Here is a 27,611-nt window from a genome sequence, read left to right as displayed (position 1 = left end):
AGCAGTGTTTGGGGGCACACAAAAAGGCAGACCCCCAGGAGAGAAAGGAAAGGTGTCTGAAAACAAGCCAGAGGGAAGAATTTTGTCCAGTACCATTTGGGAACACACACAAACATTTAGTGATAGTAGCACTATCTTTTCAAATTTTAGTTTATATGATTATGAATGGATATCATATACATCAAGCCTCCTAAGACTCTATATACTTGTTTTAAAATCAAAATGAAGTCACATGGTCATTAATTAATAAAAACAATCTATGTGTTCTTTATAATTTACTGTTTCCTTTTCCTACTTATACTATTTTTTTGGGGGGGATAGTTTGTGGTTTAACATTATATTTTAAATCTGAAAGAAGACAAAGGTCAAATTCTCAATAATAATACTTAAGATCTAATGAATAACAAAAGTATGAGACCCAAGAGAGTTATATATGATGAGAATGTACAGACATGGCCTGGATCACAGTTGAAATAGATGTTTTTAAAAGTCATTGTCATATAATGCAAGAGTTTAAAAATAGGAAAAAAATTTTGGAAAGGTACATAAATCACAGATAAATATCCACGAATAGCTCTTGTGATATTTTCCCAGGTGAGCGTTGCACAGGCTGCATCATACCTTCAGATTCCAGCTGTTTGAGTTGCTGTGAGGTGCAGAGGAAGTAGCCTCTCAATAGAATAAAAGCCGCTATCACTGGCACTGTAGCTAGGAAGATGTAGGGTTGTAAAACTGAGACTACCGCCATAGCCCCAATCACAATTAATAACAACTGTGGGATCAAAGAAAATACACTGGTAAGTACATAGTTCCGTGTTGCAAAGTGGACAAGGTATGTTAGCAACATCTTTCTAAATAGGGTCTTCACACTCTGTTCCATTCTTAATACGGGGCAGGTACCTTCATACTGGGAAGGCAGCCACCTCAAAGTACGTTTTTCATAAGTTCTATCAAAATTCCAAAAATTGTTTAGGTTGCTCATAATAATATTTTGAAGTTTAGAAAACACGGTATTCTTGCATCTTAGTATATACTCACTTCCTATACACTTTAAAGTGCTGTATGACAAATAAATTTTAAATGAACATAATTTTTTTCTAGCCTGGGCTTCTTTTAAAACAAACTTTATATTTTAAAATAATTTTAGTATGAATATGAAATTTTAGGATTTATTTTGTTCAGACAATTTCTGAAAATTGGGCATTCATCTTGGAGCCTTTTGAGTCAGAAAAATCTGGTAGGCTTGGTCATCTAGGCAAGCTACTTAATTTCTCCAAACCTAGTTGATTAACATTTAAGATTAAAAAAAAAAAGTATACTTAATAAATTTCACTCCCCTTCCTGTTTTTGTTACTGTTCCTTAAAACAATCGAAGATGACCTAGAGGCTCAAAAAAAAAGAAAAAAGAAGATTTTGGGGGTATGGTTGATTTAATTTGAAATTAGACCACTTTTCTCTCATATATTATCAAATGGATTTTGTGTTTCAGTCAAGCCCATTCATTAGAGACATATCTTCACATTATCCACCCTCAAAACTGGATCCTTGTGGGCAGTCTCAGAAACAAGTTAACCATATTGGTGTTCTTCAGATCAAGTTCAATGCTTAAATTCTATATTTCCAAAGGACACTAAATCCATACATATTAAAAAAAAAATCTGCTAACATTTGTTCCACAATACCCCATGTGAATAAAGCATAAATAAAGTAACTGTCACAACAAGGGTTGAAAAATAAACCTATCATAACATCTATCTGATAATCACTGAGCCAGTTGTCTACCAACTGCCATGGGTGACATATGTACTTTGTACAACCAATGTACTTTGTACAACACATGTACAACCGATACAGAAATACAGAACATTTTGGTAGATGAAAACATGAATAAGCATGTAACTAAGATCTGCATAAATCTTCTTTGAATGGGTTGTTATGTTCATCTAAAGCTTCGGATGATCATATCTCAATGATACTTTTCTAGGGAAAATGCCTCTAAGGTGTCCATCATCAAATTCTACAATAAGCCGTTCACTCATTTTCTTTCAACAAATACTCAGATAAATACAGTGCCAAACACTGGACTAAGTACATATGATGACTCAATAATCTAAAGAAAGTCTTCTCTATTCTGTTCTTGCCCTACAAGTTCCACCAGTACAATGAGAAAGCCTCAAACGCCCCAGTTACTACATGACAAGACTTCATCAATGGCGAAGGACTCAGTTGTTTAACTGAGGGTATTTATTTCTCAGAAATAGGATCTTTTGAAAAAAAGAGAAAAATTAACTTCCAAGCATTATTTACTAGGAAATACAATTTAATTTAAATGGGCCACCATATTATATACCAGTATGTCTGAAACACAAATGCTATTGCATTGGCAACATGGAAACGTTCAGCTATTCCATTAGAATCAGGGTTTTTTTTTTTGTTTGCTGTTGACAGTTGTGAACGGCACTGTGTTCATTTGTCTTGTGCTATTTTTACCATGTAATTCCAATCTGGAGCTGTTGGATTATAACAATGGGTGGGGAAAGTGATCATTATTTTTTCTTTGTTTGTTTTTTCTTTTTTTTTAACATCTTTATTGGAGTATAATTGCTTTACAATGGTGTGTTAGTTTCTGCTTTATAACAAAGTGAATCAGTTATACATATACATATGTCCCCATATCTCTTCCCTCTTGCGTCTCTCTCCCTCCCACCCTCCCTATCCCACCCCTCTAGGTGGTCACAAATTACCAAGCCGATCTCCCTGTGCTATGCGGCTGCTTCCCACTAGCTATCTGTTTTAGGTTTGGTAGTGTATATATGTCCATGCCACTCTCTCACTTTGTCCCAGCTTACCCTTCCCCCTCCCCGTATCCTCAAATCCATTCTCTAGTAAGTCTGTGTCTTTATTCCTGTCTTGCCCCTAGGTTCTTCATGACCATTTTTGTTTTTTTAGATTCCATATATATGTGTTAGCATACGGTATTTGTTTCTCTCTTTCTGACCTAATTATTGCTGATATGGTGGAGATTCTTAGGAATGACAATAACTATTTTACAATAGAACAGGAAGAATTGTGCAGCCAACCCAACCAAGATATCACATAGGGTTTGAGAAGAATGGAGAAGGTGGGTAAACCTGGAAATGGTGAAGTATTCACAAAGTAGATTTCCAGAGATTAAAATTATCCAGAATAAAGCCCAAACTGAGAAGTGGACAGTAAATCTAAGCTTTGAGGAAAATAACTCTATTTGCTTTATAAGAAGCCATCCTTAGGCATTGAGGTCAGAAGCTAATAATTTAGCACTTGTGCAAAACTAAAGGTACTGGTTTAATATGTTTGATATTCTAATTATACAAAGAAACTTTAAATTCTGTCCTAGTTTTTAATTCACAGTGAATAAGAAACAAGTCATTTCAGACCAGGTATATTAGTGAGAGGACAACAAAATAAATAAATAGAGGGACTTCAATACAAGATGGAAATGTGAGTACAGATTCTAATTCCCATTCATCCTTACCCAAATCCTAAAATTCTAGGGGAAAACAAATCAACAGACTATAAAACCTGCAAGGCACCAGATGATAAGAATGAAGGATCACTTTGAAATCATTTAGAAGGTTAATTAATAAATTGATTGATCAATAAATAGATAATAAATACCTATTTAAAACCAGGCAATGAACACCAGATCTGGAATTTCATTCATAATTGATAGTTAGTCCTTGAGAATTTTTAAGCCAGGCATTAATGGGATTAATAGAATGAATAAGGGAAGAAAAAAGATGTAAAAGACACAGTAGAGATCAAAGTGGTGGGACTCACTGTGTATTCATATATTAGGGTAAGACAGAAAGAATCAAACAAATCTAAAGGTTTTGAGGCTGATAAGAGAAGATTTGCATATTTTAAAACACGGAGGCTTCTGTTTTGTGAAAAAAATCAGTCACTGAAGCATAGAGATAAGTAGGACGCCAGGATAGTTCTTTTTCTGTGTGGCTTCAAGTTCAAATTTGTCATGTATGGTCCACCTCCAGTATGCCCATCGGCAGCATACGACTTTAATACTGAAAGTGACCATCATCAGACTTATCTTCCTCACTTGAGAAACCTGAGACTCTTAGAGATTAAGTATCTTGCTCAAGGTAAAATAAACAGTGGTATCTGCAGAATAGAATCTGGATCTTTCATTTTCACTATACAATGTTCCAATCCAGAAAGTAAATTGCCCAGAATATTATCAAATGTTAAGAACTAGAGTTACTAGAAATAACATTTTTTTAAAAAAAGGAAATTTACAGGTGTGCTTCATTCTGTGAAAAAAATCTGTTTCTGAAATGTGACTAAAAAGAAATTTAACTAATCTGAACATAAGTATAACCAAAGGGGTTCACAATTTAAAGGACCCCTCTGATGCATTTTTTAATGAATCAAAATTAATCAGATTTTTACTGTATTTGATTGTCATGTACCATGCTTCCTTAATGTGAGACCTCCTTGTAAATAAAATAGGGAAATCAAAATTAAAAAGCCCTGCCCAATCACTTATGAAACAACTAGTGAGCTGCAACAACATTAGAAGTTGAGCAGAAACTACTGAAATTGCCGTAAGAGGAAGGATGAGAACCATCACATGTGTCAAGACGTGTTAATTCATAAAATAAATGTTCAAAACTGCACTCTCCCAAAGGACTTCTGAAGTAAGCCTTACACTGATTCAGAAAATACTCAGCAGACTACAAAAGTTTTTTTTTTTTAATTATCAAGGGCTAACATTCGTGAATTCTTTTGCAATCATGTCAAGATGTCCATGTTCCAGTTTGTACCTGATTTACTAATATTACAGTTGAGACCAGTCATTTACAATCCTAGAACAAGGAAGAAATGTCTGGAAATTAAAGAAAGACATGGGAAACATTCCTTCACATGCATAAACTCAAAGCAGCGGTTAAAGAATTCCAGCAGCGGCTGCTAAGTTATATCCCTAAACAGAGTAACTGAAGGAAACTCAAGATACTAAAGTTCACCTGGAACAGTTAATGTGTTTGACTGTGCCAATCATTCCAGATGAGGTAAACTGACAATCTGGTTTTTGTGCACCTGCCAATGTCAGTTGTGTATACACACAAATGTGATAGCCCTTATGTTATTTTATTTCACAGGTTCTCAGTGGCGGGGGTGGCAAACAACTCATCCTAAGACGGGCAGCATCCTGTTCCAAGTGTCTCTCTAAGGAGGTCATTGCGACTGCGTCATTTACTCTCTGAGGCTCAACCTAAGCCAGACAGTAAGCTGTTTTCAAACCTCGTTCAACAGCCAAGGTTGTTAGCTCACAACACTCAAGTTCTGTCACTTATGAAGTCTTAATGCGGTATCCCCTAGGTCAACTTCATCTCCAACCCCTTCTTCCCTTCTCCACTTTCACCATCAATCACCCCACCCCAAGGACACATGCTCAGAGTCAGGCTGCCCTGCAGGTGTCTTCAATCTGTCACCCAGGGATAGTCCTGACTAGTCCTGAATTTTTCCTTCCTCTCTCACCTGCTTGAAAACTTACCTGTACTTCTGTCCCTGCATTATGGTCCTTACTGTGAGATTGCTAACTAGCTAATCTTTGCCAAAGTGTTCATGGATGAGACTGGTTGAAACTGTAGTCCACCAGGAAACTGACTGATCTACATTTTAACACGGGCCCTCTGGAGGTAGGTGACTTCTCTCAAATAATGATGCCAATGTCAAAAATGTCACACTTCATGGGCAGTGATTTGGGGGAAAGCGGTCTGCTATACATCTTAAATCACTCCCAAGTAGACAGCTATTATATCTAAATGAGGAATTGCCTTAGGTTTTGGTCAGGTAAACAGTTCTGACTTACTACTGAATTTACTAAATTTATGACTATTTCGAAGATTTTTTTTAATATTGAAAAGATTTATAAATATACAGCCTTCAACTCTTAATCAGATGAAAAGTAAGCAAGAACTAATTTACTACATTTTCTAATTAGTTTTAAAAAGTGCAACAAAGCAAAGTCACTTAATATTACTTATTTTTACAAACCTGAATGAAGTCAAATATGGTAAGAGGCAGAAGATCATCCAAAACTGCTATATCTTTGGAGAATCTATTAAGAATCCCACCTATAATGTGAAGAAAAATTCTTCAGAAACTAGTAATCTTAAAAATACATATCAATATCTGATGAATTTGATAACTTTGGATCACAGCAGAAGCCTTCAGAACTCAAATACAAATGAGTACATAATCATATATATATACATATATATATATAATGACGTACACAATGTTAGTACAAGGATTCTAAGTTGTACAAAGATTCTAAATAACTCTGTGTTCAACTTATTGTCTCCTACTTTTAAACTTTTATCAAATACAGATTGCTATAAGATTCAGGCAAAAACCAAGGTCTTTAATAGAGCCCTATCACAAATTATGTCAGGAATAGGCATCCATCCTACTACTACAGTCTCCCATTTACAAGCCTGAGTTTAGTAATCATTTTCTGGATATGCTCTCATCATTCCCCTATATCTGTATTTTGTAATATAGAGCCTCCGTATCCTTCAGCTTCCACACCTTTCTAAAACATACCTCAGCAGAACCCGTGGCTGCTCTCAACCCCTTCCTGCCCACCATGTGGACCTCCTTTGCCATGTCCTCCTTTTCTACCCTCTTCACTGGCAATCTAAGCTTCCGTCTGTCTTCTAAATTAACAGACTCACATTTGTAAGTCTGATCACTTTTTCCTTCAGGGAAGAAAAGTTACACACGGAGTGCTAGGTGGCAGGCACAATGCTAGGCACTGAGATAACAGAGGTGAATAAGCCTTGCTCCTTGCCCTTGAGGAGTACGTTGTCTAGGGGTGAGTTAAACCTATAATTATAACATATTACTGTACAAACAAAGTGATATTGAATCTTATCATTTACTCCCCCCCCATTTACTGCAGGATAAAGTCTAAAATTCTTAGTTTAATATTTAATACCTTCCATGATTTGGCCTTAAACTACCCTAGGTACAAGCTTCCTCTTCTCAAACATTGTTTCAAACTGGCTTATTGTTTAAATACACCTTATACTCTCCTACCTCCTTGCCTTTTCCATGTAGCTCCTCTGCCTGAAAACCCTTTCCTCTCATGTCTACATGTTAAAATCTATGTCTCCTTCCTGGCCCAACTCAAATGCCTCTCCTGCAAGGAAGCATCAATTTTTGCACCAGCTCAAATTAATCCCTTCTTCCTCTGGACACACTTAATACCTTTAATACATCTTTACAGCACTTCTGTGTTGTAATAATTATATCCATGTTGTACAGTCGCTTGTATACATGTCATCTCTTTTTTCTAGACTGTAAATTTCTAGAGGTCATTGGACCATGCCACATTTATTTTGTATCACTCTGAGCCCTCGGCAAAAAGCCTTATGTAGGAAGAATTCAATTATTTTTTATTTGTCACTATCTCCTTGCCCTTACTAATGATATTTTATTTAGCATATTTAATTAAACATATTTGTATATCTTTTCATAAATGAATCAAAAATTGAAAAAAAGTAGCGTATGGTATTTATTCTGTGTAGAAAATGAAAGTTGCTTTGGTAAAAAATAATATATATACATACATCATTCTAGTGCTTAGTATATTTCAAATGGGAAACAATAGAAAGGGAACAACAGTGGGGAACCGGCATTTATTTCATGTTGGCTATGTAACAGGCTAGTAGATGATGACTTTTTTTCATTCTCACAATGACCCTCTGAGATAATTATTCCTTTCCTCATTTTACAGATGTGGATGCAAAGTCTCAGAAGAGTAACTTGCCCATGATCATCACTCTTATGAGGACAAGCCAGACCTCAAATAATTCCCATGCTCCTTTCATTATATCTCATTGCCCATTTCTCACTGCTAGAATCCTGGGCAAATCCCCTACCTTCTCTGGATCTCAGTTTTCCCATTTAAAAAAATGAAATCATTGGATCAAGGTAATTGGGCATTCTCTTTTAGGTCTAAAATTTCTTAGCTCTAAAACAGAAGTGTGGTGATGAGTATATCCAAATGAGGCAAGGCTTTAGTGATACACAAGGGCTTAAAAGAATAAATGTAAGGAAGATCTTCTTGAATACGAACACTGAAATGTTTTACCCAGAAAAAAATGATGGATAATTCTTATCTTGAGATTTTTAGATACATATCACTCTAAAAATCTCAGTCTTGGAATTTATTCTTTCCTTTATAATCAAGCGTTCCTGTGTCTACCTCCTCTCCCTTGACTGGATTCTTCCAGGGCAAGAACTGTGCCTTATTCATCTTTTCATACCAGTCCCTGGCTTAGTGCCATAGAAAGTAAGTGTTCAACAGATTTCTGTAAGAATAAAACTCGGGAGATTCCTTATTAACCTCAGATTCTTTAAATGTGAATTTGTCTAAAGGGGAATCAATAAAATTGATTACTTTCAAAGTACCTTATTGTCCTTAGTTTTTAAAATCTTTGGTCCCTCTATTTCACTACTCTTAATTTCTGTGGCCTTAATTATTTTTGTTGAGGTATAATTGACAAAAAATTGTAAGATATTTAAAGTATACAATGTGATGATTTAATATATGTATACGTTGGGAAAGGATTCCTCTCACTGAGTTCGTTAACACATTCATCCCCTTTCATAGTTACCTTTGTGTGTGTGTGAGAGAACATTTCAGTTTTATTCTCTTAGCAAATTTCAATAATACAGGGCAGTGTTATTAATTATAGTCACCACATTATACATTAGATCTTCAGACCTTACTCATCTTATAACTGACAGCTTGTACTCTTTTACTAACCTCTATGATAGTGTCAAAAATACTTTAGAAATACATTTGGGATCCACCCAACCCATTTAAAACAACCTTGAATGAATTTATGGGATCATCTTTGAACAGTTACATGAAACTAGATTACTCTACCTCATCAAAACACTTTATTAGTAAAAGAATCTTAGAATTTTTTTGATCACTTCAAATCTTCTCCTCTTTTAAACAACAATATACATTGGCAGCAAGATGCTTAGAAGGGGGCTAAATCAAATATCTGAATAGAGAAGGACAGCTGACTCAGAAGGGCCTGCTTCTGCTGCTACAGTCCCATCAGCATCATGTCCTAACAAACTGAGCTACTCTAATTAACTGATACAGAAAATATGAGGAGTGACTGTATCTGAGAGCCTATAATACCTGAGACAGGTACATGCCAGTCATAAGGAAGCTCAACAAAGGGTAGATGCCTGCATGCAAAAGCCAGTGCTACTACTAGAAAACCAACCAACTCACAGGCCCTGTTTGTGGAGGTGCAGTAGCTTCATTTTGTACACCTAGTCAAGTACCTGCTTTCAACGTGTTGAGGGTTGACATAGGGGCTTGAAGAACAGACTGTAACATTTTGTGGTGTAGTATTTTTGACACTCTGATTAGAGCATGCACCAGTGGTAAACCTCTGAAGAGTCCCAGAGCAAGCAAAGTGTCAGCTACTCCCACATAAATGTAAAAAACATAATACGAGCTGGTGTTGGTGATGATCACTGCATAACTGTTATTTGCACTCTTAGTACTATTCCCTTTGTCTTGAGGAAGTACTCTGTAAAGCAAAAGGAAATTGCTATCAGGCAACCAAACTTTCCCATTGAATTTCCAATACATGTAAATGATGCTGAATTTGAGTCTAAAGAAACACAACATATTTCATTAGCAGAGCTTATGCCTTTAACCTGAAGGACTTACTATTGCAAGAAAGTAGATTAAGTTTTTAACCACTGAAATAGATAAAATTTCAAATACTCAGAGAAAATACTAAGTGTGCAAGGTTGTTTTAAATATTGTTATTGCATTTTATGGAAACTAAACACAACTAAACCCTTTAAAAATTGGTAAAGAGCTGCAGGAACTGCACATGCTCACAATTTTAAACAAAAGAACTCAATTTTCCACTACAGTACTGTGGGGAAATGAAGCAGAGTGGATATTACAATAATTAATAAGACCCAAATAATCAATAGAAACAAAATACAATCCACAATAGGACATGGAATACTCACTTTGGAAGCAGCCACAACAGAACCAAAGAAGCAGCCACCTGGAATGGAACAATACACACTTGATTTTTTTTTCCAGCATCTTCTCCTATTTTTCCCACACCCACTTCTAATTCCACCATGACTAACATTGAAATATATACAATTTCATTTTCCTTTGCTTTACTTTCCTGGGTCCAGCAGCTGCAATAATTGCTCTAAGAACCACTATTTGAGGTGAGAACATGTTAAGTTAATGGAATTCCAATTTCACTGAATAAAATACTTTTCCATTTCTCTCCTTCATTCAACAGGAACTGTTCATTGAACCTCACAGGAGAGCTAATACTGCAGTTAAACACTTTAAATAATAAAGTTTTTTTCTTATGAAGAGATTACTCTCAGCCTGCTGGCAGATAATTTATCTGGTTGATGGCTATAAATAATTTCATTTGTCATACAATGATTATGAGGGGCATAACTATAAGACCAATTAATTACTGGAAAAGATGAGATATATATTCATGAAAACAAGTTAAAATCTCAAAAGTGTAAAAATTCATGGTTTTTTGGGAGGTGGTGGTGGTGGGATGAATTGGGAGATTGGGATTGACAGATATACACTAATATGTATAAAACAGATAACTAATAAGAACTTGCTGTAAACAAAATAAATAAATAAAATAAAATTCAAAATAAATAAATAAATAAATTCATATTTTTTAAATAAAGATAAGGTGCATTCAGGTTAAAACATACACTATTGGCACTATTTGGGCTTTCTCAAGGTGGAAACTTTTGGTTGAAGAACAAATGTTCTACCTCATAACTAAACCAAAAAAGAAAAATGTTTAACAACCATGATTTTATTTTTTAGTTTCTGTGTTATTTAAATGATCTGTACTCTGTTCTATTTCAATTTGGCATTGCAGTCTCCTAAATGCTTGGGAAAACAATCTTGTGATGATACCAACACAACTATAACACCAGAAATATTTACACAATTATAAGACTGAAATTATACAATTAGCCTGATAATAACTTTAACAAAGAATCAAATAGAAAAAAAGGAGAAATTGTAAGTAAAATAATTTGAAAATGAACACAGAGTAAAAATAAATAGGGGAAAAACAAATACGCTTGGTATAAGAAATCTATCTCTTATTTCATAATCAATTTATCTTAAGTATTTAACAGTACCATATAAAAATTATGGAGAATAATTAGCATTAAGAAATTACATTATGAAGTTATATACTTTAAATAGTATATAATTTTTGGTAAATTTGCATACCAGATAGGAGTATAATAATGAAAAATCTAATAGCATCATTCTCACTTTCCCACTTTTTTTCATTATACACATAGCCTCCATGAACCATATTAATAAAAAGAAAAACCACCTTTGTTTCCTTGAAATTCAAGTGAATTCAAAATGACAAGAAACACAGCAATAATCTAGCTATTTCAAAAGTCTTTGTTCCAGTACAAATGTTTTCCTACTTCCTAAGACTAATCAAATTATTCAAGAACCTAGATAAGGGTGTATTTGTGAGGGACTCTTTGGTTATTACAGTCCCTCTTTGTTCCAGTGAAAGAAGTGTCAATAATGTTGGCATTCCAACCTTCTCTGAATGTGAGTAAATCCCAGAAATAAATATTTTATAATATTTACAATAACCAAAGCAGTTGTTCAAAGACACTGGTCTAATCAGTGTAATATAAAGTTATTTCTTGGCTCTTGTGAATAGAGACCACTTGCGGAAGAGACCACTTGTGGAACCACCAACCCAAACTACTTTTATTGACTGGAACAAAAACATTTCCAAGGACTTGACATAATGACTTTAATGAAAATGTCTGGGGCATATAGAAACAATTAAGCAAGCAAGTTCTAACATTTAATTTCCAAAATGTTTGAGGTTGGGCTTCCCTGGTGGCGCAGTGGTCGAGAATCTGCCTGCTAATGCAGGGGACACGGGCTCGAGCCCTGGTCTGGGAGGATCCCACATCCCGCGGAGCAACTAGGCCCATGAGCCACAACTACTGAGCCTGCACGTCTGGAACCTGTGCTCCGTAACAAGAGAGTCCGTGATCGTGAGAGGCCCGCGCACCGTGATGAAGAGTGGACCCCGCTTGCCACAACTAGAGAAAGCCCTTGCACAGAAACCAAAACCCAACACAGCAAAAATTAATTAATTAATTAATAAACTCCTACCCCCAACATCTTCTTTAAAAAAAAAAAATGTTTGAGGTTATAAAGTTCATACAGTTTGTGATAGAGTGACAGTACTGAAAGATTAGAGGAAAAGCAAAAAGGTCATTATTTTCAGCTCTTTCAGGGTTTTAAACACCATTCCATAACACATAGAAAATGGTCCCGTCTAGATCAGCACTGTCCAAGAGAAATTTCTACAAAAATAGAAATGTTTAATATCTGCACTGTTCAGTATCGTTGCCACTTAATACACATGGCACTTGATCACTTGAAATGTGGCCATTGTGGGTGACTGAGGAACTGAATTTTACATTGTGTTTCATTTAAAATAATTTCATTTAATTTACGTGGTCATACATGGCTGGTGGGCGGCTACTGTACCGGACAGTGCATGAATAGACTAAAACTGTTAGTTAGATAGCGGTGTAGCCAGAGTATTTATTATATACCCATGCTAAGTACCAGGAGTCTGATGATGGTGTCCTCTAAGGATAGATCCCTGAACAGTCAACGTGATGATTCACGAACTTTGCAAATGACCCCAAATGAAAAAGAAGTAGCCAGTATTTAGAAGCTAGGTCACAATTTAACTTATATAGATAATTTGTCTCTATGATTTAAAAAATAATGGCATGTCGGGGATAGAATATACAGCATATACATACGGAAAGAGAAATTAAGTGCCTCTTTCTGAAAGGCTTATTTGCTAAATGAACTAGTAAACATCTTCGGACACGTGATAGATGAAGCTTGGTCATCTATATAGTAAAACACCAACAGTATGATTTCAAAAATAAGATGTGATGGAGAACTACAGCAAGAATACATTCAAGACCTAGGAGGAACCCTACCATGACATAACCTGGCTAGGTACAAGTTTGATACTCACAACGAAAGAAAATAGGCGTGAAAAGAGAAGAAAACTGCCAAGGTCCAATATTCTATCATGAAGAACTTTAATAAACTACAAAGAAGACACTCCTATATACTTCACTGTGGAATATCTTCAGAGGCCTTTAAGTATGACTTAACGGTTCTAAACACTCTGGATGCTGAGCCTAGTTAATAACAGCAATCCCTTCCTGTCATAACAGATGTTCCGGCCTCCCTTCGTGTCCCCATCCAATCCATTTTCCATATAGCAGACAGAGTGATCTTTTTTAAAGCATAAAAAAAGTCATATCATACCCTGAATGAAGCCTTTCAAAGGCTTCCTGTTGCATTTAAAATAAAACCCAAACTCTTTACTTCAGCCAATGGTTCTGCAAACCTGTTTCTGGCCTGCTTTTCCAATGTCACCACGTGACATGCCACTCACTTCTCTCTCCCACTGTTTCAATTGTGCTGGCCTCCTCTCAGTTTCCGTAATTTACCAAACTTTTCCAAGACCTTTGCATTTGCCCCAGTTTCTGCATGTCTGAGTCCTTCTTATCTTTCGGGTGTGAATGAAATGTCATTTCGTCAGGAAGCCTTCCCTGTCTACCCTCCTTTGCCCAGATTTATATTAGCCCTTATTATAATATAAGTGCCTTATATTAATAAGGTTAATATAAGTGCCTTATATTAATAAGGCACTTATTACACTCTGTGATTATTTCCATCAAAATGTATTTATCCTCTGTTCTCTTTCCTATTATAGCCTTAGTGTCTAAAACAACGCCCAGTAAACAGTAGGCATTCGGTAAATCCGTACTTAATAAATAAAGGAAGGGATAAATAAGAGTATACTTAAATAAAATATACAGGGACTTCCCTGGTGGCATGATGGTTGGGACTCTGCTCTCCCAATGGGGGGGGGGGGCCTGGGTTCAATCCCTGGTCAGGGAACTAGATCCCACGTGCATGCCACATCTAAGAGTTCGCCTGCCACAACTAAGACCCAGCGCAACCAAATAAATAATAAATAAATATTTTTTTAAAATAAAAAATACCAATGTCAACAGACAGAAATTATATACTAATCACATAGAAAACATTTAAAAAAGCATAACATATCATGATATGTTATGTAGGATAAAGATAAAGAACCGGAACCAATTCATTCTATAAGTTCTGTACAAATGCAGAATTCAGAGCTCTTCCCAAGTCACACAAGGAGATCTGTGTGTAAATGACTACCATTCAAATAGTATTGGCATTTTGAGTTTTCACCAAGGAGCACAGTATTATGAATGCTCTGCTAACATAAGTACATTAGTGTATTCTATCTGTACACTCTGTTTTGTACTTTATGGTATACACAGCATATAGAATTATGCCTGACATACTGAAAGAACTAAAAAAATATGTGTTGAATTAGTAAGTGGCTGAATGAATGACAGGCAGTAATAGTAAAGTGACACCTTGTTATGACTTAATCGCAGATTTCAATGCTTTGCAGGTTAAATCACGCCCTAAAACATAGACACTTGCTAAGTAATGCTGCCTTAAAAGTATTACTATCAATAAAGGTATAACTATCATTAAGGTATTATGGGAGCATATATTGTGTATACTAATAATGTAAAGCCACCTAGTGATTCCTCATTAGCAAACAGAAGGGAAATCATAAGGGAATAGTATATAGCAGTTCTCTGACACTTTTCTTAAAACTCTCAGGAGTAAAAGGACTAAACTGGATCTTTAGATACTCCAGGCAACAATAATACCCTCTGGTTGTTGTAAAAGTAAGGAGGAAACTGCCTCCTACTGTATAATTTGCGTTTCTTCTCTATCTAGTCAATGCTGTACTGCCAAGTTAGAGCACTAGAGAGACCAACATAATAGAAATTTAAAAGCCTATATCCCTGGTGCTAATATCTAAGAACTTAACAGAAGACATTGTTCTATGGTAAAGAAAACAGTATAAAAATATAAGGTAGACTGACTCCTTTATCAAAATGACACTCTAATGATAATTGGTAACAAACTGAGTAGACCAAACTAATTTTTTCAGTTTAGCACTTTGAAGAAATAAAAAAGTTATTACTTTCATACTCTAAAAGGGAAGTTTATTGAACCTACTCTATAAAATTATAAAATCTAGATTGAAGTGGCCCCTATGAAAACTAAAAATGGGTACATCACTTCCACAAAGGAAGAAATGTATCTTTTCTTTAGGTTCTCTGATCATGTTGAGTATGAGACTCTAAATAAAGTTTAAAAGACCTAAACTATCTTCCTGGATTAGCACTTGTACCATGATGCAAAGCACATATGAGATATTTCAATGGTAATGAGAAGAGGCACATTGGTATTAAGAAAGGAGCTTAGTCTAAAAGTAAAATTATGTAAATTTTGATTCAAAGATGTGACAGAATTGTGAACATCGGAATGATTTGTTTAGCTGTATAACGGTGCACATGATGAAAACAATTACTCTTTTTCTACTATCACCAAGTTCTTGTTATTCAAAATTTTGAGAACCAGTCAATTGGCAATGCCTTCAGGATATTGGGCCAAAAAAGGCTCATAATTTTTTATATTATTTCTTGCCTAGAAAATGACATTACTGGTTATTTTGTCCATTAAAAAGAAAAGTTTTTGCAATAATTGTGAGAGCTCAACTAATAATGGGAAGTTATACAACATTTACATCCTCTGTTGTAGTTTGGTTTCTAGCCTAAAGACAAAGGACCACTGTCTTCTTGAGTAAGTGAGCTAATAATATTGTACACATGTTCAATAGCTCAACGCTCAGTCTCTAATTAATTAACTATACACTGTGTTGAAAGGCATGTAAGTTCAGCTCTACAGCTCTACAGCTCTACATGGGACAAGGGTCCTGTAAGTGAACATAAATCACCACCACGTTCAGATAGGACCATTTTTTCTCATAAAACTAAACTGAAGACAGTCAAGTAATGTTGATCTTTCAATGAAGAGGTTCAAATCATTAACAATGACAAAGGGCTGGTTTGAGATTAACTGTGGCACAAGACTGAGTTTCAGTCGCATTAATGTTGGTCATTTGGCATGACTGGCAGAGATTGATGAGGTAAATTAAAAATACATTTCAACGTAATTTTCATTACCTCATGTGAGAGTCTCAAGTTACTCAACCCCATAGTTTTGTTAAACTGTAAAAGGAATTATTGAAATTTTTACTATATCTCTGTCATGGACTTGTTCACCTCAAACTAACTTGAGCTTTATAATGATGATAGACATTAAGGATACTAGTAAGAATAGCAATTAGCATCGCTCATTATATGCCAAGCCCTACAGTAAGTGCTTTATAATCATGATATCTCTTAACCCACAAAAATGACCTTTGAAATTGGTACTATTACAACCTCCATTTTATAGATGAGGAAACTGAGGCTCAGAGAGGTTAACTAACTTGTTCAGTGTCATAGTGTTAAAAACACAGAATTAGAATTCACAGCCAGATCAGTCTGAGTCCAGAGGTGGCACTATGCAATACTGCATCTCACATTCAGCCTCCATTTGTTTTATTAATTTAAAAAAGTAGTAGAGCAAAAGAAGTGATATCATCAAAACTCAAAGATCAAATGGAAACCAACACTTTATAGGTGAAGTGGTATGTACAACTTTTGGTACATACCTTTAATATTTTACACTACTTTACTTGGTCAAGGAGGAGTGATAATATTTTATGTGGACTTCTTAACTGAGATTAGAAGCAGCCTAATAAGACAATGGTGTAGTTTTAAGTTTGGGTTTCAGGTATGTATATAATTATACACCCTCAGTAGAGGCAGTACTTCACCTGGGTCATTTCTCCCCCTGAAGGCAGCCTGGGCCTTTATGTTGGATTCAGCCTGTATATTAGGACACATCCAGCAGTATCCTCTGAGATAAATATCTAGAGTAGTCATTCACAGGCTGAATCCAATCCACAGATATGTTTTTTTGTCCCCACGTAGTGTTCATTTGTTTGTTTTGATTTAACCAACTACCCACACTTACAAATGAGAAATTTTTACAGAAAAAATCTGTATTTTCATCTTATGTTGAAAAATAAGAAGATTTAGTGAAACTGATCCCGAAACCCCTCATGGGAAGTCCTTGGCTGGTGTTGAGTTACGACTGCCCCCGTTCGACAATTGGAGGGCAAATATTCTCCATCCAGCCTCCAAGCCACTTCACCACTAGACGTCCTCTGCCAAGCCTCTTTTCTCATTTAAGTGGCTGCTCCTGACCTAGAGAATAACCTCATTCACCAACCAGCTTCAGAAACCTCTTACCTTAATGCAGAACTGAACCTGTGACCTACTGCCCCCCTCTTTTATTTTAACCTGGTGATGTGAAGGAGAGCAGCATGGTAAAGAGACCATGATGGTGGCATTGAAGACAAAAGAATTCTGTAAGCAAATGGGTGATCTGAATCTCTGAAAGGCTTATTTAAAATGATTTCTAAGCCACTAATATATATTTATTTTATTTTGTGAGGAAATAGTCTTTTAAAGGTGGTGATTCATCACTGGCATATTTAATAATGCAATATCTAGAGTCAAATGAATTTAATATTTAGTACAGAATAATTTTCATTGTTTAAATTCAATTCATATAAAGACATTCTACTCTGAGGTTTTGAATGTCTCAAAAACTCTTCATACAGAAGATATGTGCTTAAGTATATTTTATATGCTATGTATGAAGTAATAAAATATCAGTAGAACTATACATATCATTATATGATATAAAATTTCATATATACACTTACATTTATGCATATATATACATTTATACATGTATATATATATATATATATATATATCCTTCCAAACTATTCCTAATTTAACTTTAAATCACATTAATATTTAATAACAGAAAATTCTTACCTCAGCCAGAAAAATGACTAAGCACCAAATTAGCACAAAAAGTAAGCTCTTGCGGACAGTAATATATCGAAGGTATGTGTTCCATGTAGTCACTGCTGGTATGTTCTCCACATCATCAAAAAAGCACTCCTGAAAAAAAGAATCATAGTTATTACAATGTGACAATACAGGTTCACACCAGCACTGTGGTTTTATTTTGAATGTGTGGAAATAAAGGAATAGTACTATTTGAAACTAAGTGAATTTCAACAAATATAAACCATTATGAATGACACATGTGATGTCACTCCACAGCCAATATAATGTCCACTGGAGCAACATAGCTTTTTGAAAAATGAGAAACACTGCGATTCTTCAAACTCTGAATGTAATATTGCTGATAAAACGACTGTATTGTTTTTGAACAATTTTACCATTTTAATGCTTAACAGTGTCACACATTTTATCAAATAAATGGTACCAGCAAACTGAAGCTTCCCAGAACCGTCCTTGACTTAACTTTGAGAGCTATAGTTCAATAATTTGAAAGAGAGAAAATCCAGATATTTCAAAGGGAAAGGATAGTTTTGTTCCTTATAAAGTCAACAAAATTCACAGAAGAAGCACTAGAACATCAAAGAAAGGGTCCTAGGAAATTGGAATATGACACACTGGTTAGATGTAAAAATTTTCGAAGTCAAGTAAACCTGGATTTGAATCTGGACTCTATCATTGACTTCCTAGGAGCTGCTTGAATTCAGGCAGCTGAACTTCTCTAAAATTTAGTTTCCTTCTCTATAAATGAGGATAATGAGAGGATCTTCTAAGAATATGCTCATGGCACTAGAAGCAATCAATAAATACTATTATCAGTCAAAGTGATCATTCTTTACAATTAAACTTATAGAATCAGGTTTGAGAAATTCATTCAGATTGGTATTAAAACCATACAGATAAATTATCTTTTAGGAAATCTTTTTTAAGATTATAGAAACACTGAAAGTATGTATTTTAGAGATCATCTATTCTGTTCCCTCATTTTACAAAGAAAGAAACTTTGGCCCAGAGACATTAAATGACATGTGACTTGCCAAAGGTCACACTACTCGTAATTGATCTACGCTATTAAACATATCAATTTATTACAACACTGTTTCATCCAAGGCACTTAAGGAATTTTTCTAGTTTAAAAAAAAACCCTCCTCTTTTCTATTGCCTCCTATTTTAAAAATAAAAGCATTTTATTCTTTAGAACTTAATATAAAAGACTTTCTACCTGAACGTTGGCACTAGTATATGTTGAATTTCACATACCTTCTTTAAAAGAAATCTGCCCAGAAATCCTACGTATAATGAAATTTAAATGATAAAAAAGCTCACATTAACTAAATTCAGGCAAGACTGAGGTATAAGCCAGAATGTTAGTCCTGTTGAGAGACTAGATGTTTATATACCTTATAGAGGCTACCCGCATACAGAAACATTTCTTTGTCTCTCAATAACTGAAGCTATTATTTGTTTATATATTTGTTTTCACTCCACCTCTTCCCACAGAGGTTTTAGGAGGGTAATGAAACAGATTTATAATAATTCATAATTTTTCTCATTAACAATAATGATTATCACTGCTTAGTAAAGGACTCAATATTAGTCCTTGCTTTGACTTACAATACATCTTACAGTAAGAGACATCACAAAAGGAAATAGTTGATTCTTTCACATTTCGAAGCTGCTTACGTAATTTACATACTTCGGACTTTGGGAATCTTAAAAATAAACCTCATCCTAAACTCAAATTTGAGTAAATTTTGCTACATAGTATGTATTACATCCCACTCTTTGTGGCCAAAAGAAAAAAAAGAAAGGAAAACATGGAAACACCACACTGATTACTTATACACACCCTTAAATCTTCTTCATTAATTTCTTCACTTATTTCAAAGCCAGTATCTTCAGATAACCGTCTTGAATATATATCTATTTCAGTTAAATTCGCCTGAGGGGCCAGTGACATTTTTCGTGTGGATGTCGCTGTCTTTCGGTGAATGCTTTGACCTTGGTTCACCGAGGAGCGGGTCATAAGGTTCAGGACTGACTGCCTCCTTCGTCCCTGAAATGTGGGACCAGCATCGATCATGTTGCTCCGAGGCAGGATAGCCTCTCCCAGTTCAGAACCGGAAACTAAGGATAGTCTTCTCTCTGAAGGCTCAACAGAATCATCTTCGATGCCATTCATTTGTAATGGAGTCTTCTGTACAAATGAAAATTTCCTCATAGAGCTGATTGAATTGAGAATGGAGTTCTTCCTTTTTTCACCAAACTCTCCAGTCTGTTTAAAAGATTGCTTTTTCGTTTCATTCCAGGACACAGAGGTATCTCCTTCCAGTGAGAAACGCCGTAAAGTCTCAGTTATGATTGAATTTCTTCGTTCTGCAGTAAACTGGTCAAAAGTGTCATATCCCATGAGCTTTGAGCTGAAGTCGGGCCGTTGATTTTGTAATTCAGAAAATGTCCCATAAAAATAGCTGCTACCTTCATGTAAAATTAATATTTTGTCAGCTTTCTTTAAATGTTCCATTTTAGAAGTGACCAAAATCCTAGTTTTGTTAGCCATCAATTTACAGACACAGCTTTAAGAATATAAAAATATATAAATATTAATTTAATAAACAATTTATTACAATAGTATATATATTGCATTTTAACATTTTATTAACCTATTCTTGTATAAAACCTCTACCATACAATGCTATTATTATACTTAAAATAAGTAAATATTCAATAGTAACTAATTTGCACTTCTTGAATTATTATGACATGAAATACTGTATTACTGAATTATTATAGTATGCTACATTATAAAGTTGAGTGTTAACAGACCTAGAATGAAATTAAATATCTGATATTAAATAAACATTTGACTTTGAATGAACTGGTTACCCTCTGGGTCATGGCTGATTCATCTAGAAAATAAGGGAATCGTTAGATGACCTTTAAGATTCCTTAGGGTTTATATTTCTACATGTCTTCTAAAACGTCAGAGCTTTCTTGTTCTTTAAACTTTCTACTCATTTCCTTTTATATTTTAAGTTGACCACCAATTTTGTCCTCAAGAGCTTATATTAAGACTAATTTTATTTGTTAAAAACACAACAACAGGGCTTCCCTGGTGGCGCAGTGGTTGAGAGTCCACCTGCCGATGCAGGGGACACGGATTCGTGCCCTGGTCCGGGAAGATCCTACATGCCGCGGAGCGGCTGGGCCCGTGAGCGGTGGCCGCTGAGCCTGCGCGTCCGGAGCCTGTGCTCCGCAACGGGAGAGGCCACAACAGTGAGAGGCCCGCGTACCACAAAAAAACCCACAAAAAACAAAAAACACAACAACAATAACAAACCTGAGAATTGGATAATACATTTGACCGTCCTCCAACAAAACTTCCCTCTAAGTCTAGAAGTAAATCCTGACTAGAACCATCTGAGACCAATTTCTTTTTGGCATTAAAACATTTTATATTATATATTGATAGAAAGAGGCATCATTCTAGTCTATACTCTAACATACTAACATAACTAGCAAAGTTTATATTGGTAAGAAGGTACTTATAGTTACAGGATTATAAAAACAGTATCATAGGTATTAAATTTTGCTAAATTCTAGGAAAGGTGCTTCTAGGAAAAATATGGCCATTTTATACACACACAATCTACATCCTTATTGATTAAAATGAATCATGATAATTCTCTTAATAAACTACTTTACAGTCTATGAAATCATTTTGAAACCTTAAAATCAAGTTATATAACTAACTGTTCCTGGTAGGAACTTCACATACATTGAGCCCTAATGGGAGCTCCAATGAAATGTATACCCTGAGCTTTGTGTGACTGAGGAGAAGGTTCTGAAGGAGGTATTGAGGTAGATGAATAGTCTGAGCATTCACCTATATTAAAACATTAAAACCTTCAGTTTCTTTGGTTCCTTAAGAAGTTTACTACCTAAGGAGGAGATAAAATAAAATACTAACACGAAAAAAGTGAATAAAAAGTTTAAGTATAATAATCAATTAAAATAATATAAGCTATGTCACAAGACAATAATACTATAAAAACCTACATAAATAGTGATTGTTAAAGTAATAATGGGAAAAATTGGTTCAGCGTAAGGTGGACAGAAAAGTGGACGTGATCTTTAATGTTGACCATAGAGGGAAGATCAGATTTGAGTAAGTGGCTACATTACATTCTGCCATTCTGAGTCACAATGGTGGACATATTTCTCAAGCAGTAATATGCAGCCTATGGTGGTATAGTTGTTCCTTCTTGTCTTTTAGCATGAATAAGTTATTCAAAGAACATACCTTTCAAATATTTCTTTCTCTGTTAACACATCTAGGTATCCAAAGGGAGAGTCTAATAGGTACAAATCAGCATCTCTGTATACTGCTCTAAAAAGAAAATGGAAATGAAATTAGATTCCTTCAATATTTCCCATGTCTTTTGGTATGGATTATTTTAAGTGAAGAACAAAAAGATAAGTCATATGTGATTTTTATGGCTTTTCACAATACTCCAAAAACTGCTGAAGTGGTTTTGCTAAATATAAGTGACATACACTTGAAGTTACAAAAGTTACAAACTGAATCACACCATACATACAATTTTAAATATTACTTCAAAAAAGAAAAAGAAAACCTTTTAACAGTAGTATCTATTTACAGCCAAGCACTATGCCACACGCTGGGAATACAATCGTAAAAATTACACAAGTTCTGCCCTCAAAGGTCTTGCATTTTGGTGGGAAACAAAGAAGAATAGACTGTTTCAAACCTGTAAAATGTCAGAGACAGCAATTAAATTGCAGCACTTATGTGAAATTATTTTTTAAATATTTTTTCAGTGTTGACTGTTACCAACAAATTGATAGCAGTGTTGTTACGGCTGTATGATTGACATTGCTCTTTGCTCCTTATAGTCTTAGTTTCTGGACCATACTCATAAAAATGCCACACAAGTGAAGGATGAAAAATTTGCAATGAAAATGTATACCCATATTATTTTATATTATAAAATTTTAGAAAATTTTACTATTTTCTAAGTTAAAAGATAAAATTTTATGAGCAAGTAAAATCTTCATTAAGTTGATCTTAGGACAGTAATAAGATGAAGATATGGTCCCATATGAACGGAAGTGAGGCAATTTCTTCATAACATTTAAATTTTTTCAGCTGTGGTTGTTAGTACCCTATACCTGTGCCAGTCACATAGCATTCAGTGTTTACGTATAATTCTGTAAAAAAGGAAACTGTGTTTAGTCAGCAGGTAACTAAGAGAAGTAATAATAATAATAATAATAATTAAAAAACAGAACTGACAAAAAGTCAAAGTAAAATCTAGAAGAACCTTTGCAGTGTAAATTATTTTTGAAGATAACACGTAAGAACTAGATAAAAGTCCCCCATCTAAATGTACCCTCGAGGGCTTTCTTCCCTGACTCAGCTCTTCTCTCTATCTACACATCTATGACCACAGTTTCTCAAGAGATCAGAAATAACATATTCACCATCCCCAAATGGACAACACATGACACATTCAGATCAGAATAGCAATAAACAATTATTTTCTTTAATGCCTCAAACTGTGTGCATTTTATAATAAAACTGCATCTTCAACTGGGAAATACAAACTCAATTCTATTCTGAATGCCTGAAGCCATAGAGCATATCCTACCTAAATTTGAAATGAAATGTTTAAGACAAGTCTTACTTTGGCTCACAGATTAATCAACTTTCAGTTATTTAGAAAATATTATTTTGTCTTTGAATTATCCATATCTATTGATTTATTACTTGACATTGTAATCCCAAGATCAAGGTGTGGTTTAATGTAGAGTCAAGACGACCTGGTTCAAATTGTAACCCTGGAATTTCCCAGTGTGGATTTTGGCAAGTTAAGATCTAACCTCCTCATTTATCTCATTATCTCTTCTATAAGTTGGGGAGAACAATCCTTTTTTGGCAGAGTGATATGGGGATTAAGTAAAATTACACATGTACTCATGCACACCCAACCCAGAATAGTACTAGGCAACTGTAGGTGCTCAGTGAGTTAGTTTCCTGTCCCAGCTTTTGAAAGCACAAGAAAGTAAGGGAAAGAAGTCAAAATATCAATAAGTCAAGGTGATTTCTTGCTAACAACTTCGGCAACACAGTAAGAAGAATCTTGTTCAAATAAAACTGGAGTAACATTTGCCATACCACATCACCAATAATTTTTTAAACTGAGAGTTACAATTTAACCGCAAAGGTTTCTTCTTGACACAAATTAACTATACATATATATATATATATATATATATATATATACACTTCCCTTTGACACTTCAAAATGCTTAGGCCAAGAATGTCTCCACCAAGGGACCACCATAGCCCCCACTATATTAGATGTGCTTGTCCTATTTATTTTTCTTTAAAGATTACAGACTTTAAGCTGAGTGACATCATTTGCCCTGCTATCTCTGTCATGAGATTAATTAGTTATGTTGAAAATTTTGAAAATTTATGTTTATCTAAACCAAGTAGCATAAACAGAAGCCTAGAGCAGGTGTGTACATTTTGGGATGGGGCGAGCAAGGAACTGTATGAAGGACTAAATAAAAATTTACATCTTCTCTTACCTGGGCTAGGCAGAGTGCCAGGGTTTTCCATTTGTAGTCAATCATATCATGAGGCAAACAAACACACACACCAACATAAGGGTATGCATTTTTAAAAAGCCATCAGCTTTATCAGACATGAACACTATATCATTAACTATAATTCTTAAAGGTTATTCTTAACCTGCTACCTATAAGATCCTGGGCATTTTTCAATTCCAGAAACAGAATATAAAGAAATAGAGAATCATCTATAAGTTTTTACATGCATGATATTTACAACAAATGCTCACTGGACCAATAATCAGATATTCACCTTGCTAAAGAAATTCTTGCTTGCTGACCTCCACTCAATGTGATTCCACCATCTCCAAGAACTATGTTGTCTTTCTCTGCAAATTTGGAGATGTCCTATTATCAAAAATAGACAGAGAGGAATTGTCAGTACGTTGGATCTGAATTTGAAAGGTACATTTTCCTTCAAATGCAATCGTATATCAGACTTCTGCTTTAACCACAGCAGAAATTGTGAACACCGCATCTCAGTTATTTTAAATGCATTTCAATTGCTCAAAACATTGTTGAAATTTTATAAAGAAAACTTTAATTTTTCAAATGTTATTTATAATTAAATAAGAATTGGAAAATATCAGAAAGTAAAGCTTATGCATACTTATGATATGTAAAGATGTGTGTATATCATCCATTGACCATTTTACAAACCCAAGTGCTATTAATGTGCTAAAGTGCACTTCCTTTCAATTTAAATTCACTCCTTTAAAAGGAAATCCCCAAAGATGAATAAACCTCCTAATAAGAGAAACTAAAAGAATACCATTTACAGCTCCCTGCAGTATCTAAGCATATTCAGTGACCAGGGGTACAAGGCATCTTTTTTCCACACTTCTCTCACCTACCCACCCAAACAACACAGCCTTCTCCCTCATCCATCCTCCCACCTCATTCTTATGTCCTCTCCCCATCCGCTCTGTCTCTCCTGTCACCTCCCTGCCACACGTGTCCTGTCATCCCTTCTCCAGTTAATGAACTCTGTGGCAACAACCATGCTAGACATTGTGAAAGATTAGATTTTATAAGAAACAGTCCTCAAATTGCAGTCATTGTAAGTCTAACTTGGAAAATAAGCCATAATCCTGGAGAAAGCTAAAAAACATCCCAAAGAATCAATTAACCACTTTAAGATAATAAAACAATATGCAATTAATTGGCAAATTAATTGTTCAGAATATAGAAGTATTGTAAAGTAAGTAGAAAATGCTATAATGCTTTCTGGAATAGGTGAGGTTTGCCCTGAGACTTGAGAATGTGACGAGTTAGATGGATAGGATTCTCTCTTTAATTCAAAACAAGTTCTTCGCCTTTTCTTTTCTCAACCCCATACATCTTCTCTTTTCTTTTGTTACCACCTTCTTCTCTCTCCTTCTATTAAAAATACTCTTCCACTCTATTCCTCCTTTTGCTTTCACAATCTAGAAGCAGTACATCCGCTCTCCTTGAACTGACATGAACATTACCTGTATTTAAATTGTCAAAATGGTTACTTATATTGTCCATTTGTTTTTGTTATCCACCATATGAAAGTCAAATAGAACTTCATACACAAAACTGTAAACTCACAAAGCTGGTAAATTAGTACATGATCATTCGTATTAAAAGCTAGTTGGCAGCTCCTGTAGGCTTAGAACCATGCCAGCCACTGCCCCCAAGGAATGGTTGCTGTCAATAGTCCTGAGCTAAGGGGACCAAAAAGGATAAAAAATGTGACTTAAAAAATGCTGACATGTTGGAGGAGATACAGCAGGACCCAGTGGAGCTAGCTACTCAGGCACTGGAGAAATACAACACAGAGAGGTCATTGAGACCCATAGAGCACTGTGATGAGTAGGACCTTCTGTAGTTATGAGACACGTGAAACGAAGTGCTTCATTTCTTTCCACTGGACTGAATTTTTTTGTTCAACTCATGGACCAGGCCACATAACCAGGATTCCATCCAAATAACAAGGACTACAGCTAAATTCCACACTCGAGGTTTTAAATCTCAGTCTTGCTAAGGGAGCATGTCCAGGAGCACCTCAGCCTTTAAGCCTTTAGTGAGCAGTTCTATGCAGCACAACCTCTGTATTCAATTTAGAGCAATTAGTAAAATGGCTCACATGTGTATTTCTTCTCTGCTGCACCATATTTTCCTTCCCCATATCCCATTCCCTTTTTAAAAAATTAAATCTTTTAGAGGAAAAGAAAGAATAATTTATCTTATATGAATAGATTGAGTGCAGGCTTTTGTAAAGGAGGCACATTTTCTAACACAATCTTTTTTTTTTTTTTTTGGCTGCGTTGGGTCTTCATTGCTGTGTGCGGGCTCTCTCTAGTTGCAGCGAGTGGGGGATACTGCTTGTTGGGGTGCGTGGGCTTCTCATTGCGGGGGCTTCTCTTGTTATGGAGCACGGGCTCTAGGTGTGCGGGCTTCAGTAGTTGTGGCTCGCGGGCTCAGTAGTAGTGGCTCACGGGATCTAGAGCACAGGCTCAGTAGTTGTGGCACACGGGCTTAATTGCTCCTCGGTACATGGGATCTTCCCGGACCAGGGCTTGAACCTGTGTCCCCGGCACTGGCAGGCGGACTCTCAACCACTGTGGTACCAGGGAAGCCCTCTGACACAATCTTGAAAAACCAGAGGTTGCTGGAATTATTGGAGTTTTTTTTTCTTCAAATTTGAATTCAATACACTATCAGTTAAATCAGTTAAAATTTCTATTTTTTTTAAAATTCAGAAATATCAGTAGTTATTTTGATGGTACACTAATAACACTGTTACATTTAGGGGATTATAGATTTGGAGGGTGTAGAATCCTAGCCCAGTGCAAGAGTTTAACAAATATTTGTGGAATGAAGGAAGA

At 35.3% G+C, this 27,611-nt stretch overlaps 1 protein-coding gene across 1 annotated transcript in view; it reads right to left on the bottom strand.

The window, feature by feature from the left end:
* CFTR (CF transmembrane conductance regulator) overlaps positions 1–27,611 on the bottom strand; it is a gene marked incomplete at its 5' end in the record, with an annotated part of 203,826 nt that overhangs the window by 58,279 nt on the left and 117,936 nt on the right. Inside the window, 8 exons of the mRNA XM_082846837.1 lie at positions 622–772; positions 6,055–6,134; positions 9,376–9,626; positions 10,084–10,121; positions 18,064–18,192; positions 19,946–20,672; positions 22,400–22,486; positions 25,010–25,104. Coding sequence (XP_082702963.1) covers positions 622–772; positions 6,055–6,134; positions 9,376–9,626; positions 10,084–10,121; positions 18,064–18,192; positions 19,946–20,672; positions 22,400–22,486; positions 25,010–25,104 — 1,558 coding nt within the window. The remainder of the gene's footprint in view (positions 1–621; positions 773–6,054; positions 6,135–9,375; positions 9,627–10,083; positions 10,122–18,063; positions 18,193–19,945; positions 20,673–22,399; positions 22,487–25,009; positions 25,105–27,611) is intronic.

The sequence above is a fragment of the Leucopleurus acutus genome, assembly GCF_964270905.1.
Source record: "Leucopleurus acutus genome assembly, chromosome: 9".
Lineage (NCBI taxonomy): Eukaryota > Metazoa > Chordata > Mammalia > Artiodactyla > Delphinidae > Leucopleurus > Leucopleurus acutus.
Note: the sequence above shows the minus strand (reverse complement) of the source record. Positions and strands in the feature narration are given on the sequence as shown.